This window comes from Rhinatrema bivittatum, chromosome 3 (assembly GCF_901001135.1).
Source record: "Rhinatrema bivittatum chromosome 3, aRhiBiv1.1, whole genome shotgun sequence".
Taxonomy (NCBI): domain Eukaryota; kingdom Metazoa; phylum Chordata; class Amphibia; order Gymnophiona; family Rhinatrematidae; genus Rhinatrema; species Rhinatrema bivittatum.
In genome coordinates this window covers 450,379,227-450,401,098 of record NC_042617.1, presented here as the reverse complement: position 1 = coordinate 450,401,098, position 21,872 = coordinate 450,379,227, and the positions used below count along the sequence as shown (strand labels likewise).

Sequence of the window (21,872 nt, the reverse complement as noted above, 5' to 3'; positions counted from 1 at the left end):
GGTTGTCTCTTAACTCCTTGAAGTTCCAGGTAGCTGCACTCTCTTGTTTCAAAGGTGAGGTGAACGGATTCTGCCGGTCGGCACATCCGGACCAAAGGGGTAAAGCACCTCCGGCCACCCCTACGGTGGCCAGTTCCCTTGTGGAATCTTAATCTAGTATTGGAATTTTTGGTAGGGCCCTCCTTTCAGTCACTGCACAGTCTGTCCTTACACCTGTTAACCCTGAAAAAGGTGTTCCTGGTGGCAATATGCTTGTCTCGTCGCATCTCTGAACTAAGGCATTGTCGTATAGGGAACTATTCCTCTGGATGACCCCAGGAGCGTTACAACTTCATACCATTCCATCTTTCTTGCCCAAGGTAGTCTCGGAGTTTCATGTGAATCAGTCCATTTTGTTGCAGTCCCTAAATAGGCACAAGGACATGGGAGAATACCGCCTCCTCCACCATTTAAACGTCAGTATGTTTTTGATGCGGTATCTGCGCACGGACCACTTGTTTGTTGTTCACTGTGGGAGGAGACAGGGCAAACCATCTTTGCAGGCTACCATAGCTCATTGGATCAAGGAGGTGGTTACATGACCTTATGTGGAGGCAGGACAGCCATTAACTTTTCAGGTTAAAGCTCATTTCACTAGGGCTACGGAGGTATCCTGGGCAGAGGCTAAGCTGCTGTCTCTGTCGACATCTGCTGAGCGGCAATGTGGTCCTCCTTGCACACCTGCTCCAGGTTCTGTCGCCTGGATGTTCAGGCCTGAGAGGACACAGCCTTTGCAAGGGTAGTGCTAACCGGACAGTGGGCAGCCTCCCGCCCTGATCGGGAGTAGTTTTTGTACATCCCATTGATCCTGAGCCCATCTGGCTACATGCTGGGAAATGGAGAAATTACTTACCTGATAATTTTGTTTTCCTTAGTGTAGACAGATGGACTCAGCTTCCCACCCACGGCTGCCCAAGAACAGTGCCAAGGAATCATCCGTAAAGTGAATATTGATTCCAAGAGGTTATGGGTAAGCCCTCACCCAATCCCTAATCAGGGCATCTATAATTTTGCTGGGATTCAGCATTTATGTTTGGTTGAGTACAGTTACGGTTATCTGTTTTTAATCGTTTGTTTTTTTTGGTTTTTTTTTCAATAGTATGGCCACAATGGCTTTTGAAGAGAATACTGAAGGGCTGAGGTCACTGCAGGGCTGTATCTAAGGTGATGTCAGGTTTTAAAGCTGACTGTGTCTCCATCTGCTAGCAGGGGTGCATATAACCCATTGGGCCTGAGTCCATCTGTCTACACTAAGGAAAATGAAATTATCAGGTAAGTAATTTCTTCATTCTGGTATACATGTTCCTACTAAATTGAAAGCTCACCAGATACGAGCTACCTCAGCTTCTGTAGCACTATTTTCATTCTGCCTTGGTTCAAGATGTCAGCAAAGTGGCCATTTAGTCATTCAGCCACAATTTTTACTAAGCATTACTGTCTCAAAAAAGATTGACCTGGAGATAATAGTTTTGGCCAAGCAGTTCTTATTTAACTAAAATCTTCAACTCTCCCTTCATCTTTTGTTCTATTGGGTTGTGCCTCTACTTTACAAACAAGATTTTTTTGCTGCAACCTTCAGCTTGGGATTTTTTTTGCTGCAACCTTCAGCTTGGGAATTCACACTTGTGTGACTGAATGTAATCCTGCTTGTCTGTGGAGAAAGCAAACCTGCTTCCCTGTAACAGGGGTTCCCCGTGGTCAGCAGGACAAATCATTCATACAGTCCTACTCCCCCTTTCCTTTTGAGTTGAAATTTAGCTAATGAAATAATTTGAGGAGAAACACAGGTCTTTCTGAACATGCACAGGTCTTTCTGAACATGCACAGGTGGTCCCGGGCATGTTCAGAAAGACCTGTGCATGTTCAGAAAGACTTTTTCAGATTTTTCTGAGCTCTGAGAGAGCACGATACATGTCAGATGTCACCCATTTGTATGGCTGATTTGTCCTGCTGTCCACAAAGAACATCTGTTACAGGTAAGTAGCTTTGTTAAAATTACACTGCTCATGGCTAAGGTTGGAAAACTTGACTTGTTACAAAATCCAATTTTGGTGAAAGAATTCACGTGCTCCATCTAAGAGTGGAAAGGAAGAAAATGACAATTAACCTATAGGTAAAATTCTACTTTTTTGTTATAACTCATAAAACTCCCTCAGGAGAAGCTGAGAATCCTCACTTTTTGCTTTGTTTCAGATTGTATTCCTGCAATGTGACAGATATGTGGAGTTCCATTCCCAGCACGGCCGCTATTACAGGACAAGAATACCCAAGTTTGGGAGAGATTTCTCCTATCACTATCCATCATGTGATCTGTATTTCGTTGGGGCCAGGTAATGAAGCAGATGGGGTGCCTGTTTAATTTAATCAGCAGGTGATTAGGTTGAATAGCAAATTATGTGGCTGATGCAAAACTGTGCGCTCAGTTGAGCGCAATGTTTAATTCGTGGTTGGACATGCGTTTTGGACATGCGTCCACAGCCCCTTGTGCTATAAAGGGAGTAGCACGTCCACAATGCATGTCCAACACGCCACGAAACTAATAACGCTCATCACATGCAGATGCATGTTGATGAAGCTATTAGCTATTCTCCCTCGATTCAAAAACAAAATGGGCGTCCAATGTGCCCATTTTTACGCTTAGAACGTTGTGTAGAAAATACTGCTTTTTGTACATCCTCCGACTTAATATTGTGGTGATATTAAGTCGGATGAATGAGAAGTTTTTAAGATATTTAAAAAAAAAAAAAGTGCCGGCAGCCTAGTTAGTCAGTTAACGAGTGTCCGTTTTCCGAACACATGGCTGTGCACAGGTTAGGGAAAATGGGTGCTGGTAAATTGAACGTCTGTTTTCTTAACCTGCAGACAGCCGACCTTTCTCGGGCGCCTGTTGCCAAGGAAGCGCTAGGGACGCTCAATCAATCCTAGCGCCTCCTTGGCAGTGCAACCCGTAATTTAAATATCGCATCATGCACCCAGGAGAGGTGCCTGGGCACACGGTAGGAAAGCGGGCACTCAACACTGAGCGCCCATTTCAGTGCTCTCTTATTGCATCGTCCCCTATATTGGCAAAATCCATCCTTTCCTCTAAATGTTGAAAATGGCTACTTTAACAAGAAAGATTATACTCACGGCAGGCAATGTAGAAAATTAAAATTAAATGGAAAGCTAGTCCAAAACGAAATAGCATGAAAACAATATGCTATGATCAATCTTTATTTGGTAAAGATGACAACTAAGAACATAAGATTTTGAGTTTGTGACTGATTAAGTTGTATTGTTTTGATTTCCAATTACGTTACGATTAGAGATCTTTTTTCGGTTTTTATTTTGGTTTTCCCTGGCAATTTCAATGTTATAACAAAAAAAAAATCAATAGAAAAATGACTGTTACAAAACACAGGAGAAAAATCAGTAGAAAACTCACTTTTCCACTGATTTTTTTTTTCTAAAATTGGAATTCCCAGGAAAAATAAACTAAAAACTAAAAACGAAGGTCCCTAATTGTGATACACAGACTTGTTAGACTGAGCAAATTAGTTTACTTTGAAAGAATAGAGTAAGGGATTCTGTGGAAGGAGATAGTGTTCCACTTGTATCCAGCATCCTCATGCTAGGAAAGTTGTCAAGACTCGCAGTGCCATTGTAAGCCCACAAGTTGCTTTGTGGTTATTTATTTATTTTAAACAATAGCAGTTAAGGGCAAACCTGCAGCACGGAAACCTTTTACTCTGCTAGTGTTAGTCAGTGGGTTCATATTGTTTGTTTCTATTGTACCCCAATTCGGGATTTGGCAGCAATTTTTAGACCACTACCATTGATAAGCTTGTTCAGGTCCGTGTGGCACTTTCAGTGATTTAGCAAACAGTTGTACTTTCTGGTGTAAGCAGTGCATTTTACAATTCTTTCTGCTCCTCAGTAGTTCAGTGATTTCAGCCCAAAGATCTCATGTCTTCATAATTTTTTCTTTACCTTCTCTTCCTTTTTGATCTTTTAGTAAATGTCTAGATAAAATAATCACATCACCTCTTTTAGAATGAAAATTTAATGTATGCCGTACCTATTAACAAATAATGCCAACAGCTTGTTGTATTAACAGTTTTTTATTTAAAAATAAAAGATTACACACCAAATATAGAAAATTGTTTTACTGCACTACAGTGGTTAAGTGATCTCTTGCCCCTAACTTCTAAGGAAGTGATTGTCATGGGTGCTTTACAGATGTGCTGTTGTGGAGTCTGAGCCTTCTGATAAAAAAAAATGTCTTTCCTTCTAGCTCTGAAGTGTACAGATTGAATCTAGAACAGGGGCGGTACCTGAATTCACTTCAGACAGATGCCTCGTAAGTATCTGTAATTGTTGTATAGTAGGATCCGGGCCATGCACATACGAGTGAAAGGTATGCTATGTATTGGAGTAATGTTCATAAGCACTAGTCTGCAGAGTGCTAAGGCGGTAGAATTGTAGCAAGCACATACATTTTAATTGTGACTTGAATAATTGAAAATTCCTGAACATACCCAGATCAGTCCAGAAAAGTGGGTTGTGCATCCCTACCAGCAGGTGGAGTCAGAGAACAATTAGAACTTTGGGCACTGCTACATAACCTTGTTCTATGTAATGCCTATTGGCAAAAATTTTATGTTCAGTTTCAATGTAAACCAATGTGATTTGTATTTCATACAGGAACACCGGTATATAAAAATCTAAAAATAAATAAATAAATAAATAACGAGAGTGCCACCTGCAGTCACTCAGTATTTCTCTGACTCCAGCCGGTGGCACAGATACACACCTGCAGTCTTTGGTTATATTTTTTATTTAGTTAGTTTGAATTTAATATTTTGGTGTACGATCGCTTCCTGAGGTGTTAGGCGCCTTCGTGGGCCATCCCTCAGTAGAAGCCAGGCGTCCGGGGAATTGGATATTCCTGACAGGGTTTCGCCCACCACAGTTCGGTGTCTGATGACCAGGGGCTTCTGGCTACTCACCACTGTCTCTGCTACAGCTGCTCCCTTGTCTCCTGCAACAGCTTTTCTCTGTGTCTTCGTCAAACATTTGCACCCTCCCATCCGTTCGGCATGTCCGGATTGGAGTTTGAATTTAGTCCTGACAGTTCTATGTGGCGCTCCTTTCGAGCTTCTTCGTGGAGTTTCCCTGAAAGATCTGACTTTGAAAACTGTGTTTTTGGTGGCCATTTGCTCGGCCCGTCAGATCTCAGAGTTGCAGGCGCTGGCTTGTCGGGATCCTTTTCTTCGGATTTACGACGATCGGGTATCGTTCCGTCCTTTGTCCCTAAGGTGGTTTCAGCCTTTCACATCAATCAAACTGTGGAGCTTCAGGGGTTCCCTAACTGGTTCCGGGAGTCTTCTCAGAACAGAGACCTTCATCTTTTGGATGTGCGGCATGCCTTATTGCGTTATCTGGAGGTTACCAATGACTTCAGATGTTCTGATCATTTGTTCGTTCTCTTTGGGGACCCAAAGAAGGGGGACAAAGCGTCAAAGGCGACCATATCTCGATGGATTAAGGAAGCCATTTGCGTGGCATACATAGCCCGAGGGAGTCGGGTGCCTTTGGGTCTCAGAGCACATTCCACTAGGGCTCAGGCTACCTCCTGGGCAGAGTGTCAGTTACTGTCGCCTCAGGAGATCTGTAGGGCGGCGGTGTGGTCATCTATTCACACTTTTACGAAACATTACCGATTGGACGTTAACGGTTCTGATGAACCGTCCTTCGGGGAGAGTGTGCTTCGTGCGGGTCTTTCGGGTTCCTGCCCAGTGTAGGGTGGCTTGGGTACATCCCACTTTTCTGGACTGATCTGGGTATGTTCAGGAAATGAGAATTGGTTCTTACCTGCTAATTTTCGTTCCTGTAATACCACAGATCAGTCCAGAAACCCACCCCTTTCTTCAGATACTGAAAGACTGTCTTGGTCAAAACCTGCTTAAGTTTTTTTTTTTTATTGTTGAAGCTCCTTTTTTTGCAGACATGATTCATGGAGCAGTTTTTAGCAGTTGTTCGGTCTGGTTTTTTGCCAGCGATGAAGTGGTAGTCCGGAAATTTGGTTGGGTGCTACCCTTCGTTATTTAGTTCTGTTAGCATGAGCTTGGGTACAGGTCAATACCGAGTGACTGCAGGTTGCACTCTCGTTATGTAGCAGTGCCCAAAGTTCTAATTGTTCTCTGACTCCAACTGCTGGTAGGGATACACAACCCACTTATCTGGACTGATCTGTGGTATTACAGGAATGAAAATTAGCAGGTAAGAACCAATTTTCATGTAGTGCAGGAGGGGGTGGGGGGGTTATACATTTTGGGGAGGATTACTTTAACTACATTGTATGTATCTTCCAGCTTCTGCCACTGACAGTTTCTTTGCTGACATGTGCTCTGTAAAATGTGTGCTTTTTATATCATCACCTTAAGTGCAACTCTATATAGTCTCTAGAGTAAATGCAGTGTTGTCAAGCTGCTGTAGGAGCAAGTGTAAATCCCTTCCATCATGCAGTCCTATTTTACTGTGCTTTCACCAGTAGGTGGAACCAAATCCATATTTCCTAGTGTGTAGCCAGATGGACTTAGGACCAATGGGTTTATGTTCCCCTGCCAGCAGATGGAGACGGAGTCAGTTTTCAAAGTTGACGTCGCGTTAGATATACCACTGCAGTGACCTCAGTCCTTCAGTATCTCCAGCAGATGTGGACATGCTTTCCCTAAGGGAATTGCTGAACCTTTTAGAAGAAGAAATTCTACTTTTAAATTGGAGGAAAGATTGAGCCCCGCTCTCCAGCGTGATACCTAAAGGTCTATTCCCCAGTTGAGAATTCCTGAGATAATTTCCGAGATCCCTCGGAGATGTGCCTTGGTCTAGTAGCCGGTTCCTGGCGTGGACTTTGCTGCTGAAGCAGCTGAAAGGTAGCGGGTGCAGGAAGCTGAGCACAGTGGTGACTGCCAAAGCCCTCTTTCCCCACAACCAGAGACCATCTCTGTACTCAGCCGGTAATTGCTGAGCCCAGGTAAGCAAAAAAAAAAAATAAATTTCCTCTTGATTCAGACACGTTGGGGTTTCAGTAAGACTTCCTCCAGTCTCCTTCAATGGCACACCGTACCGACAACGTTCCCGATCCCGTTGGAGTAAGGGGAAATGGGCTTCCAAGCGGGTTGAGTGGCCCCCGATGGGCTAGGCCCCGCTTTAGCTTGGTCGGTACACTGCGTGGTAGGCCATGGCGGCACCATCTTGCGCACATTTTTGTGCCTGTATTACCCACCATAGAGCTTTGGTACGCGCAGTGCATGTCTGCTCTGTGCACGCACTGTGCGCATGTCACGTACTCCACTTCCTAGGCATAGAATACAAGTAAAGCCAGGAGCACAGGCTGTGCGCATGCCTTGCTATGGCCTGTGTAGGCGCCCAAAATCTGTGCGCTTGAAATTTTAAGCACGAGCCGCCTAAATTTGCAGTTACCATCGCCAATTGCCCTGGCAGCAAAGAAACATAAGTGCCTTTCTCTCTGTGCTGCTTGTCATATTAAGGCAGCACAGTCTGTCCTGGATTCTTGCTTATGTCAGCACTGTGAGGAAGCCCAGGGAGAGCTGGCCTCCCCGGACTTTGCTAAGCCCAGCTCCTCCCATTTAGAGAATGGGTCCGTCACAGTCTTGACTGGAAGTACCCCGGGACTGGGACATCCATGGGAGAGGGAAATTTAGCAGTACCTACCCCAGTACCTCCTGGGCTAGGCATGGACCCGGCCGCCTTCTCTTGATTGGAATTCTTTCAAGGCCTTCAAGTCTTCGTACAAGCACAGTCTACTACCTCACTTGCCCCTGTCCAGACGGAACTTCAGCCGTTAAGCCCTCCCTCACCCAGTCCAATCGGCAGACCTTGAGGCATGCCTAGTCTCACCAAGGGGGTATGCCTGGCAGGGACCCAGACAGCACTGACTAAGAAAAGGATCCAGATTCCTTGGAAGATGGGGAAATCCCCCTGGTTTAGAACTGTATCTGTTTCCCAGACCTTGAAGTTGATGGGAGTACCTGGGGCGAACTCCTGTGGTGAAACCAAAGAAGAATCCCATTTGATCTCTCTATGGAAAGCCTCCTTATACTTTCCAGTACTGGAAGCCATCCAGGAGTTGATTGACCTGGAATGGGATGCCCCAGAAGCAAGTTTAAAGGTGGATGAGCATTGGAAGCTCTATACCCACTGGATCCGGCAGCGAGAGAAATTTTGCGTTTCCCTAAAGTGAATGTGCTGGTCTGTGCCGTCTCTAAGTGAACAGCTATCCCAGTAGAGGGAGGAGCGGCCTTAAAGGATGAGCACGATACGCGGATGGAGTCCATCCTTAAACAGTCCTTGGATGAATAGCAATGACCTTACAGATTGCATCTTGTTGTTCCCTGGTAGCTCATTTGTGCCTGCCTATCTCGGGAGGTGGATGACTCGGGGGCGAATTCCAGAGCGGTTATGGAACCCACGCAGCCTTTTTAGGCGCAGACCTAGTCCGTACTGAGGCAGAAGAGTGGCCTTAGTGTTGGCGGCCAGAAGACAGCTATGGCTGCGGAATTGGTCAGCAGAGGCAAGCTCCAAGGCAAATCTCACAAAGATGCCCTTTATAGGATCACTTCTTTCTGGAAGCAAATAGGAAAAGTTGGCCAGTAAATGGCGCAAATCTCCAGTACCCCGGCTACCAGACAATAAGAGAAAGCAGTTAGTGTCCCTCGCCCATGAGGGTTTGATCCTGGGGCTCCCAACATGTTCGCCCCTATAGAAATTCAACATTTGAGAGGTCTCTGTTCTATGGGAGGTCTCAGTCCCTTCAGAGTTGGCAGCCCAGAAGAGGGTTCAGGTTTATCCCAAAGCCCCCCCCAATGAAGTTTTGCCAACTCACTCTTGGAACGAGGAGATAGGGTGTCGACTGTCCCTCTTCTACCAACGGTGGTTCAAGATCACTTTGGACAAATGGATACTGGCGGTCATATGAGAAGAATACGAGCTGGAATTTTGCAGCACTCCTTGGGACATATTCATGATATCTCCTTGCCACTCCCAGCACAAGAAGCAGGTGATGGAGACTACTCTGTTAAGGCTCCTCAGGATGAGGGCTATAATCCCAGTACCTGCACCCCAGGAAAATATGGGGGTGTTATTCCATCTATTTCATCATACCCAAGAAGGAAGGTTCCTTTCGCCCCATCCTGGATCTCAAGAGCATCAACAGACATCTACAAGTGATTAATTTCCATATGGAAACCCTATACTCCGTGATAATGGCCATACAATCAGGAGAGTTCTTAACCTCCCTGGACCTATCCGAGGCCTACCTACATATTCCAATCTGGCAAGAACATAGCTTCCTACACTTTGTGGTATTGGGTTGCCATTATTAGTTCCAGGCAATGCCCTTTGGTCTGGCCACTGCCCCCAGAACATTTTCCAAGATTATGGTGGTCGTAGCGGCAGTGTTGAGAAAAGAGGGAATCCTGGTGCACCCGTACTTGGACAACTAGTTGATCGAGGCAGAGTCCCTCGAAGAGAGTCTCTGGGTGACCAACATGGTGACCTCCTTGCTTCCAGAACTCGATTGGGTCATAAACCTGGAGAAAATCAGTCTCAAACCTTCCTAGTCCTTGGAATATCTGGGAGTCTGGTTCAGCACCAAGCAGGGCAAGGTCTTCTCCCAACCACGCAGATAAGGAAGTTGATGTCCCCAAGTCCATCTGTTGATAAACATGATACGCCCGACGAAGTGGAGCTATCTTAAAGTCCTCTGTTTTATGGTGGCACCCCTGGAAGTAGTGGCGAGCGCATACATGTGACCACTTGAAAGTTCCCTGCTGTCATGTTGGAACCCACTGTCTCAATACTATTCGATTCACCTCCACTTACCGATGGAAGTAGGCTCTCGAATCCAGTGGTGGCTGCAGGAAGCTCATCTGGGCAGGGATGTACCCCTGTCCCCTCCGAACTGGCTGGTCCTCATGACAGAGATGAGCCTCCCTGACTGGGGATCTCACTGTCAGGAACTGACGGCTCAGGGGCATTGGACCAAGGAAGAGGCTCTCTGGAACATAAACCGTCTGGAAGCCCGGGTAGTCAGATTGGTGTGTCTGCAATTCAGCCACATACTCCAGGGTCAAGCAGTCCACATAATGTTGGACAATGCATTGAAGGTAGCCTACATCAATTGCCAGGGTGGAACCAAAAGCTAGCAAGTGTCACAGGAGATAGATCTCCTTATGGAATGGGTGAAAATACATCTATAGATGATTTCAGCCTCCCAGATTGCAGGAAAAGACAACATCTCATGTCTAGAATCCATTGGTCTAGCTGGCAAGACTCATAGTTGGTTTACATCCTTCCTCAATAATAGACACTTCAAAGTTTCTCACAACAAGTGCTCTTCGAACCCCATCCCCCTCAAAACAGGTGTGCCACAAGGATCAGCACTCTCACCCATCTTATTCAACATTTACCTTACCCCTCTTTGCCATCTCCTATCTAGACTCGACATAACGTATTATATGTATGCCGATGATATACAATTCCTCATTCCAATTTCCTCCTCAATAGAAGATGCTATGTCTAAAGCAGCTTCTCACCTAGACACAATCAGAAACATGCTAATTCATCTTAAACTATGTCTAAATACCAGCAAAACTGAATGTATCCTAATTGCCAAAAAAAATCCTGATCATAAAACAATTCCTCCCTTCCACTTTGATAAGACCCTCGTCCATCTTAAAGAGAGCGTTAAAGACCTGGGATTTTGGATAGACATTGACCTAAACTACAAAAAACACATCGCTACAAAAATAAAAGAAGGCTTCTTCAAATTTTAAAACATCTAAAACCTCTGCTTCACCCCCACGATTTCAAAACCGTCCTACAAGCCCTTTTATTTTCCAGTCTGGATTACTGCAACTCCCTTTTGATTGGCCTTCCTAAATCTTCTTTGAGACCCCTACAGCTCCTTCAGAACGCTGCAGCCAGAGTTCTAACAGGTAAAAGAAAAGCCGATCACCTGTTCTAAATCAATTACAGTGGCTCCCTATTGAAAAAAAGAGTAGAATTCAAAGTTCTCTCTATTCTTCACAATGCAATATACAAAGCCGATTACTCCACCTTTGATGACATCATTCACTTACATTGCTCTCAACGAACAACAAGATCTACTAGTAAAATTCAATTAGTAATTCCCTCACTTCCACAGACCAAATTATCCTCCACCAGAAACAGAGCCCTTTCCATTATTGGCCCAAAACTTTGGAATTCATTACCTCATTTCCTCACCAATCAAGAAAACTTAAAATCCTTCAAAAAAGACCTAAAATCCTGGCTACTCAGCCAATCTTTTAAAGTCTGCACTCAATGAACTTATAGTATATTAACATAGCCTGCTATCTTTCAATATCTCCTTCAATCAATCTCCCTGTTTCATGACGCAGATGTCCTCTGTTTTCAATGTTCCCAGATATCTCTGTTCACCTAATCAGGGTTTCCACCCTGTGTTATCCTGTTATACTCATTCTCCTTGTTATGTCTTTGCTCATTATTGTTAACTTTTTGATATTCTTAAATTTCAAACATCGTTCAATGTAACACGTTGTTCTGTATGTAAACCGGAGTGAAGGCAACTCTGCTATACCTCGGTATATAAAAAATGCTAAATAAATAAATAAACATCAGTGCAGACTTTCTAAGCAGGGAGAGTCTAGATCCACGAGCATGGGTGTTGTCTGCCAAAGCCTTTCAGCTAGTAGTAGATTGCTGGGGGTCTGCCATCCATTCACCTGCTGGCCGCATCTCATAATGTGAAGATTCCCTGATTCTTCAGTCATAGAAGAGATCAGTTGACCCTAGGGATCGATGCTCTCCTTCAGACCTGGCCGGAAGAGGTGCTGCTGTATGCCTTCCCTCCATGGCCCCTCCTGGGTGGAGTCATTCACTGAATATCCGTCGTATGCGCAAATGTGGAGATTCCTGGTGGAGACCCCCTCTGCCTCTCACCTGCTGCAGCAGGGGACCGGTCCTTCACAAGAATATGACTCTATTCTGTCTTACAGTCTGGCCCTTGAGAGGGCTGATGAAGCTAGGATACTGGGCAGCAGTAATTGCCGCCTTACTCTGCGAGTGGAAGTTCTCTACATCCCCAGTGTATGTGCGGGTCTGGAGAGTGTTTGAAGCCTGGCTCGAGGAACGCAGTGTTTCCCCCTTGGACGGTCAAAATCCCACTAATTCTGGAATTTTTGCAGGACGACTTGAATAAAGGTTTGACCCTTAACTCCTTGAAAGTCCAGGAGGCGGATCTCTCCTGTTTCAGGGGTGAGGTGAATGGGGCCTCCCTGTAGGCTCATCCTGACATGGTCCGTTTTCTGAAGGGAGTGAAGCACCTTTGATCTCCCTTGTGGTTGCCGGTTCCCTTGTGAAATCTTAATTTAGTACTGGATTTTTTGGCAGGTCCTTCCTTTTCAACCGCTGCACAGTCTTTCCTTGCAGGTATTGACTTTGAAAATGGTGGCTAAATGCTCGGCACGTCGCATCTCTGAACTGCAGGAGTTGTCATGCTGGGAACCGTTCCTCTGCACACATATCAGGATGACTCCAGGGGTGGTACAGCTACGTACTGTTCCATCCTTCCTGCCCAAGATAGCAGTATCTGAGTTTCATTTGAATCAGTCCATTTTGTTGCCTTTCCTAGATGAGCAGAAGGACGCGGAAGAATTCCACCTCTGCCATTTGAATGCCAGTAGGCTTTTGGTGTGGTATCTGCGAGTTTCAGAACCAATCTGAAAAACAGATGGCCTGTTTGCCTTCACGGTGGAAGGAAGTAGGGTGAACCAGCTTCGCAGGCTACCATAGCTCGCTGGATCAAGGAGGTGGTCACAGGTGCCTATGTGGAGGCAGGAAAGTCATTACCCTTCAGGTTAAAGCTCATTCCACTAGGTCTCAGGCAGTCTCATGGGCGGAAGCTAAACCTCTGCATCCCGTCAACATCTGCCGAGCGGCGACATGGATCTTCTCCAGGTTCTATCACCTGAATGTTCAGGCTCAGGAGGATGCGGCCTTTTCAAGGGTGATGTTAACTGGACTGCGGGCAGCCTCCCGCTCTGATCCAGAGTAGCTTTTGTACATCCCATTGGTCCTGTGTCCATCTGGCTACACGCTAGGAAATGGAGAAATTACTTGCCCAATAATTTTGTTTTCCTTAGTGTACACAGGTGGACTCAGCATCCCACCTATGGCTGCCCAAGAACGGTGTAAAGGATTTGCCCGTAGAGTGGATATTGATTCCAAGAGATTTACGGGTAAGCCGACATTCAGTCCCTAGATCAGGGCATATTTAATCTTACTGGGGTTAAGTGTTTGGTTGAATACTGTTACGGTTATCCGTTTTTAATCAAGTCTTTTCAATAGTATGTCCACAGAGGCTATTGAAGAGAATACTGAAGGGCTGAGCTCACTGCAATATCTAGGGTGACATCAGATTTGAAACCTGACTCCATCTCCATCTGCTGTCAGGGGAGCATAAACCCATTGGTCCTGAGTCTATCTGTCTACACTAAGGAAAACGAAATTATCAAGTAAGCAATTTCTCTATTTCTTCCAAGAAATATTTCACAAATATATGCTTGTAAACAGTGATGACTTTAGGTTTTGCTGCTATTAGGCACTGTCTATGCTGCTGAAACCTAGGAAAGTGAGACATAGCCTGAGGCAGGAGCCCAGACACCCTTTTTGTCGCAGCCTCCAACAAATAGTGAAAGCTACAGAAGTGGCTGGTGGGCTGATACTGCCACGATCCTTCCTCACCCTATGCGGACTGCCTAGGCTGTGAAACTCTACTTTTCTCAATGGAACATATAACATACTGTCTAATAAGACAGGTGACAGGTTGCTGCAGCTTATGTTCATTGCAATATTTTGTGTTCCATGAAATAGTGCAGCCCTAGGCACAGGCCTAGAAAAAGCCTCTGTAAATAGGAATAGTAATACTTTTAAATTGGATTACCTTGTCTCAGCTTGTACTCCAGTACTGAGAAGAGATCCAATTACTAAAATATTACTTTGACTTTCTAACCAGTGTTTTTAGGTTCACTGTAACCAGTGGTAGCTTCCTTTAAAAAAAAAAAAAAAAAAAAAAAAAAAAATCAGCGTGAGCAGTGGCCTCTGGCTACAGTGGGGAAAAGGAAGCAAGTTCAAAAAGCTTCCAGGTCAGAAAATCACCATGTCTGACATCATAGATGCTTCTCTGTTCTTGCAGTGACACAAAGTAATAAGGATCAATCAAATAAATAAATAAACTATTGCTGTCATTCTTGTTTCTTAGCTTAATTTGTGAGTTTAAATAAGTCTAATATTCAGTATTTTAAAATAGCTGAGAAGAATAATGCATTGTGAATTGTCAAATAGTATCATGTGGCAGAGATTCTGAATTCTTCAGTTATATGCAATGAAGACAAGATTCTAACCTATGGCATTGGCGTTCTCTGGCCCCCTTGAATTTTCCTTTGAGTTCATTGAGTATAGGTGCTAGGTTGATTGAAGCTGGTCTCCCTTTCACATCCAGACTACTCGAGCTTACTGTTTATCCCTGCTGCCTTGACTTTCTTCCATTTTGAGTCTTTCGCAGTCCATTCCAGTCTGACTTCCGCCCTCACCATTCCTTTGAGGCCATCCGTGCCAAATTTTCCAGTGACCTCTTTATGGCCAAGTCTAGGAGCCTTTACTCTATCCTCTTTCTCCTTGACCTGTCGGCTGCTTTCAACATCATTGATCATCATTTATTCCTTGACATTCTGTCCTCACTTGTACTCTTGGACTGTCCTTTCTTAGTTTTCCTTTTACCTCTCCCATCATACATTTTAATATATCCTTGAGTAGATTCTCCTCCACCGTTGGATTATCCGTTAGTGCACCCCAGTGCTGTTTCTTGGATGTTAATATTTCTCTGCTCATTCCATTGAGGTTCTGAGCTCCTCCCATGGCTTTTAGTACTATCTTCATGCCAATGACTCCTTGGTCTACCTCTGCACTAGAACTTTCACCTAGGATCCTGTTCCAAATCTGTCTGGATGTCCCTCTAGCACATTAAAATCCATCTTTTTTTTTTTTTTTCTTTTTACTTAACTTTATTAGAATTTCAAATGTACATATCCAGGAAACATATTGAAACATTGACTTACCATAAATATCATGTATTCCTTTTCTTAGGAGAAGAAAGAAAAAAAAAAGAAAAACATGATACAGTCAGTATTCCATCAAGTACTCTGAGACTCCAGGTCAAAAGTTGAGGAGAAAAGTAAAAAGAAAATAAAAATTATAGCAATGAGACTACATTAACAACAAGGCTTAACAGCAAACAATTCAAGGCAAGCATTAAATAGGTTTGTTTTGAGAAGTTAGCAAGCAAGAAAAGTTTCCTGATTATATTATAAGACATTTATATGGACATTTTAATATAATATGAGTTCTTAGTTTAATACATATAGATTTAATTCCAAGAAAGATCTCCTTTTTTTGAATAGCATGAACCACATCAGAGAATCCTTGAAATTTTAAAATCATAAACAAAACATACATATGACTAAAATGGTCAGGTCTTAGGATAAAATTAAATGGCTGCCATCTGTTCCTCGGAGTTTTCCAAGAGTGCAGAAATATCCAGACTGCCAAAAGATGGCTGGAGTCCCTGAGCTCTCCTATTTCCTCCAGTATGCCTCCTGACGTGGCCCTTGGCATCAACAGTTGCACTCTTGATACCTCTATTTCCAGCACCTTTAGGCTCCATGCAATACATGATGACTTATGAAACAGTGAAGGGGTTCACATTACCCAGACTTGGAGATATTTCAATCAGGGACATCACCGAGAGCAATCTAATTTGTCATTTCCTCCAAAGGATTCCAACAACTTGATCCATGGGCCTTTGGCAGATGGAGCCCTGGGTTCAAAAGAATAAATGCAGGTTTTGTCCTTACTCTTAACCATAACTAAGAATATTGAAAAAGTAGCAAGAATGAGATTTATACTCACATAATGAAGAATACATGGCCTATGAATACTCTGTCAGACATCTTGGAGCCTCTCTACAAAATCTGTTTTGATCTGCCAGTTAAGTTCATTTTTTTCCAAACACATATCTCCCTTTCCACATTTTTCCATCTGTTAATACAGTCATTCTCCTAGACCTCTCAGCATGTAGCCTTGAGCTTTCCATGTCACACTAACATTGTAATGTATTTCATGATTCATTTGTATTTTTGGCAATGTTATCTTCTACTCATTCTGTTTGGATCTGAGGAAGAGGGGGATAATGCCTGAAAGCTAATCAAGAAATATATTGTTAGTCTAGAAAAAGATATGGCCACATATTTGTTTTGGTTTGAGATGAATCTGCTGGGAAGTGCCTTATCCAGCAGCAGTTATTTGCACTTGAGGCAGGTGTGGAATCCCCACAGCTTCAAGTGGATCCCATTTAGGGATAAACATGCTCTGGTTTATGCACACAGATCAGGTCTGTTATGTTGTGAGCGTGGTAGGGTTGACTTCAAAAGCAGTGCCGCAGAACTGGTGAAGGAACTGCCATAATAATGACTTTCAGAGAGCCTGAAAAAAAAAAAGTTTCTGAATTCAAAATGTTCTGAGAATTTTATTTAAAAAAGAGTGCTAAACATTTTTTATCACTATTACTCCCAAAGCGTGGTTGCGCTCATGAGCGGAATTGATGTTTTTATGAGTGAAATCTGTTTCTTTTCTCTTATCAGTGTGCAGGCCAGTTGCCAAGCAATTGGACCCCATGCTATTACATTAGCCAGTTTTGCAAATAGTTTTATAGGATTGCTGTTTTTGTGACACTTGGGTTCCTTAAGCTGATAATAGCTGACCCCAAGTTCATTTTCCTTTGCTATATTGTTAGCAGCACTATAATTAATCTGGACATTTTTTGATTACTTGTAAGTATCCCATGTAGAAATATATTGATAATTGTCTCTTTTGTATTTTAGGGAGCATAGTGTCTGTGACATAAATCATGAACATTACTTATTTGCTACTGGGACAATAGAGGTAATATTTTATGTGAAATGTTTGACTGTTGTTTTGGACAGACTCAGAATCCATAAAGCATGATTTCCAACATAGTGGGTCAAATAGTAGAAGACATTGTTCAGATTGTGATACAAGCATGAAAATTGCATCAATGTTGAATAAATTACAAATTTAAGGAAAAATGTTAGGTAAAAATTCAAAATGGCACATTTATTTATTTATTTTTCTATGCCGATGTTCATTGGACATATCACACGTTTACATGTGTAACAAAGGAGTCTATTAGCATAGACTTCTTGTTTAACAAAGGAACATTGTGACATTTAAAACTGAACATTTTTAACATTTAAGATTGTACATTTTTAACATTTGTGATTCAATATTTAAGATTGAACATTTTTGACATTTTATTTTGAACTTTGTAACATGTTGCATTTGAACTTTATAGCCTTTTGTATCTTAGACTTTATGATATTTTGTGTTAAAGCTTAGTGGAGTCTGTGGGGTCATTCTGAAGCAGTTTAGGGGTAAAGAGTTTGGTTACAAGTCAGACGTGGTGGGAAAGTTTAGGTTTTTGGGGTTGATCAGGATATGTGATTATGCGGGTCTGATGTGTGTGTTGAGGGAGGGGGGTGGGAGGTGTGTGGGGGAGCGCTCGTGTTTGTGTTGTGTGGTGGGTGGTAGTTGGATATGCTTTTTGGAAGAACCATGTTTTTAGGTTCTTTTTGAATGATTAGGTTATGGGGTTGAGCCTAAGTTGAGGTGGTAGGCTGTTCCGTAGCATTGGACCTGCTACTGTTAGGGCTTGTTCTCTTGTTGAGGTCAGGTGGGCCGTTCTGGGTGATGGAGTAGGAATGAGTCCAGTGTTGTTGGATCGGAGTGTTCTCTGGGAGGATTGAAAGTGAAGGGAAGAGCTGAGCCAGTCAAATTTTTCAGTGTTTAGTGCTTTGTGTATGAGTGTTAGAACTTTATATTGAATTCTTTGTGGGATGGGTAGCCAGTGGAGGTTTTTGAGGATTGGAGATATGTGTTCGGACTTTTTAGCATTTGAGAGTGATCTTGCCGCTGCATTTTGGAGTAGTTGTAGTGGTTTGAGAGCATTGGATGGGAGGCCCAGGAGTAGTGCATTACAGTAGTCGAGTTTGGAGAATAGCAGTGCTTGGAGTACTGTTCTGTAGTCATGGGTGTAGAGAAGAGGTTTTATTTATTTATTTTTTTTAAGACTTGCAGTTTGAAGAATCCATCCTTTATTATTGAGCTTATATGTTTCTTCCTGTTGAGTTCATTGTCAATGAGTACACCGAGATCTCTGGCTGAGGAGGATAATCTGTCATCAAATGTAGGTGCTGAATTGTTATCTTTAAGAGATGATATTGTCTTGTATTTCGGTTTTCTTGTGGTTGAGGTTGAGGGACATTTGTGAAAGTAGTTGTCTTATCTTCAGAATGTGGTTGTCCCAGGTTTTTAATGTGTTTGTGATGGTTTCTTTTATGGGGAGTAGAATCTGAACGTCTGTGTATAGGAAGAAGGTTAGGTTTAGTCCGGTTAGGAATGTGCAATGGGGGAGGATGAAGATGTTAAAGAGGGTGGAGGAGAGGGATGATTCTTGAGGTACACCATGTGTGAGGGGGATTTGTTTGGATTCGGCGGAGTTAAGTTTGACTTTATAGGAACGGTTTGTTAGGTAGGATTTGAACCAGTTGATTGTGGTGTTGCCTAGGCCGATGTCACTTAATCTGTTTAGTAAGGTTTCATGGTTGACTGTGTCGAAGGCGGCAGAGATGTCAAGTAGGATGAGCAGGTAGAATTGGCCATGGTCTAGGTCTCTGATAACGTGGTCTGTGAAGGAGAGGGTTTCAGTGTTGAAGTGTTTTCTGAATCCATGTTGGGATGGGGAAAGGATGTTGTTGTTTTCAAGGTGTGTTGAGAGTTGACGGTTGACTATTTTATCAAGGATCTTGGCGATGAATGGAATGTTGGAGATGGATCGGTAATTTGATGGATCGGCTTTGTCTAGTTGTGGTTTTTTGAGGATTGTAAGGTAGAATCCATTATAATTGAATTGTAACATTTATCACATAAAACACCATACTGGGTCAGACAGAGGGTCCATCAAGCCCATCATCCTGTTTCCAATAGTGGCCAATCCAGGTTACAAGTACCAGGCAAGTACCCAAACATTAAATAAATCCCATGCTTCTAATGCCAGTAATAGAGGTTATTCCCTAAATCAACTTGATTAATAGATTATATATTTTTCCTCCAGGAACTTATCCAAACCTTTTTTTAAACTCAGCTACACTAACTGCTCTAACCATGTCCTCCTGCAACAAATTCCAGAACTTAATTGTGTGTTGAGTGAAAAAGAAGTTTCTATGATTTGTTTTAAATGTGCTACTTGCTAACTTCATGGAGTGCCCCCTAGTCCTTCTGTTATCTGAAAGAGTAAATAATTGATTCACATGTACCCATTCTAGTCCTTTCATGATTTTATAGACCCCTTTCATATCCCCCCTCAGCCGTCTCTTCTCCTAGCTGAACAGTCCTTTTCTTTTTTGCCTTTCCTCATAGAGGAGACATTCCATCCCCTTTGTTTTGGTTGCCCATTCTCCAGTGCAACTATATCTTTTTTGAGCTGAGGCGACCAGAATTGCACACAATATTCAAGGTGCAGTTTCACCATGGAGCAATATAGAGGCATTATGACATCCTACGTTTTATTCACCATTTCCTTCACAATAATTCCATTGTTTGCTTTCTTGACTGCCGCAGCACACTGAGCTCATGATTTCAATGTATTATCCACTATGATACCTAGATCTCTTTCCTGGGTGGTAACTCCTAATATGGAACCTGACATTGTGTAACTACAGCATGGGTTATTTTTTCCTCTATGCATCACTTTGTACTTGTCCACATTAAATTTCATCTGCCATTTGGACGCCCAATCTTCTAGTCTCGCAAGGTCTTCCTTCAATTTATCACAATCCACTTGTGATTTAACTACTCAGAATAATTTTGTGTCATCTGCAAATTTGATCACCTCACTTGTTGTATCCCTTTCCAGATCATTTATAAATATATTGTAAAGCATCATTCCAAGTACATATCCCTGAGTCAGCCACTGTTTACTTTTTACCACTGAGGAAACTGGCCATTTAATTCTGCTATTTCCTGTCTTTTAACCAATCTGCAATCCACGAAAGGACATCACCTCCTATCCCATGACTTTATAGTTTTCTTAGAAGCCTCTCATGAGGGACTTTATCAAATGTCTTCTGAAAATCCAAATGCACTAGATCTACTGGTTCACCTTTATCCACATGTTTAACCCCTTTAAAAAAATGTGGCACACTTGTGAGGAAAGACATCCCTTAGTTAAATCCATGCTGGCTATGTCCCATTAAACCATGTCTACATATTCTGTGGTTTTGTTCTTTAGAATAGTTTCCACTATTTTTTCCCGATGCTGAAGTCAAGCTCACCTGTCTATAGTTTCCAGTATCACCCCTGGAGCCCTTTTTAAATATCGAGGTTACATTGGCCACCTTCCAGTCTTCAGGTACAATGAACTTTTTTAATGATAGTTACAGATGTTTTCTAATAGGTCTGAAATTTCATTTTTGAGTTCTTTCAGAACCTGGTGTGTATACCATCTTGTCCCGGTGATTTGGTACTCTTCCGTTTGTTAATCTGGCCTACTACATCTTCCAGGTTCACTGTGATTTGGTTCAGTTCATACGAATCATCATCCTTGAAAACAGTTTCCAGAATACTTATCTCCCCAACATTCTCATTAGTAAACATGGAAAAAAACAATTCATTTAGTCTTTCCGCGATGGTCTTAATCTCCCTAACTACTCCTTTAACTTCTCAATCATCTAACAGTCTAACCGACTTCCTCGCAGGTTTCCTGCTCTGGATATATTTTAAAAAGTTTGAGTTTTTGCCTCTACAGCAGTACAAAATGGCAAGTAAAATATATTCCATACAATTTGAACTTTAATGGTAATAAATTTAATGTAGCAGAACACATTTCTTATCAAATAGCACTATAATATCTTAATTATAATTGTTTGTACTACTATATAGTTCAATTTGTTCCATATTTAAGCCACGGCTTGATATCTGCTTCATGTTCAATCATGCAAAATGAAAAAGCACTGATGATATAGCCTCTTCAAAATATCCTCCTTTAAGTACACCACAATACTTTGATTTCTGTTTCAGCATCGCTTGCTATTAATATTTCAGCTGCTTTGAACAAGTAATTTCCTAGCACGTAGCTAGATGGACTCAGGACCAATGGGATATGCTCCCGTGCCAGCAGATGGAGTCAGAGTAACATTGCAAAGCTGACGTCACTCTACATATACTCCTGCAGTGACCTCAGCCCTCCAGTATTCTCAATCTCCAGCAGATGGCGGACATAACTCTCCCTATGGGGATTGCTGTACTTTTTGGAAGGAGAAATTCTACATTTTAAATTAGAGAAAAATCAAGCCCCGCTCTCCTTCAGTGTTACCTAAAGGTCCCTCCCCCAGGTGAGAATTCCTGAGTCGATTTCCGAGATCCCTCAGAAGTGTGCCTTGGTCCGGTGGGCTTTGCTGCTTAGGCAGCTGAAAGGCAGCAGGTGCAGAAAGCCGAGCACTGAAGTGATAGCCAAAGCCCTCTCCCCCGCAGCCGGAGATTTTCTGTACTCAGCCAGTAAGCGCTGAGCCCAGGTAAGTTTAAAAAAAAAATTTACCACCCATTCAGAGAATGTTTGGAGAAGTTTCAGTAAGACT

At 42.8% G+C, this 21,872-nt stretch overlaps 1 protein-coding gene across 1 annotated transcript in view; it reads left to right on the top strand.

Moving 5' to 3' along the window:
• The window catches only part of NOL10 (nucleolar protein 10), a 226,040-nt gene that overhangs the window by 42,617 nt on the left and 161,551 nt on the right, over positions 1-21,872 (top strand). Inside the window, exons 6-8 of the mRNA XM_029595891.1 lie at positions 2,233-2,369; positions 4,313-4,378; positions 17,043-17,103. Of these exons, the coding sequence (XP_029451751.1) occupies positions 2,233-2,369; positions 4,313-4,378; positions 17,043-17,103 (264 nt within the window). The remainder of the gene's footprint in view (positions 1-2,232; positions 2,370-4,312; positions 4,379-17,042; positions 17,104-21,872) is intronic.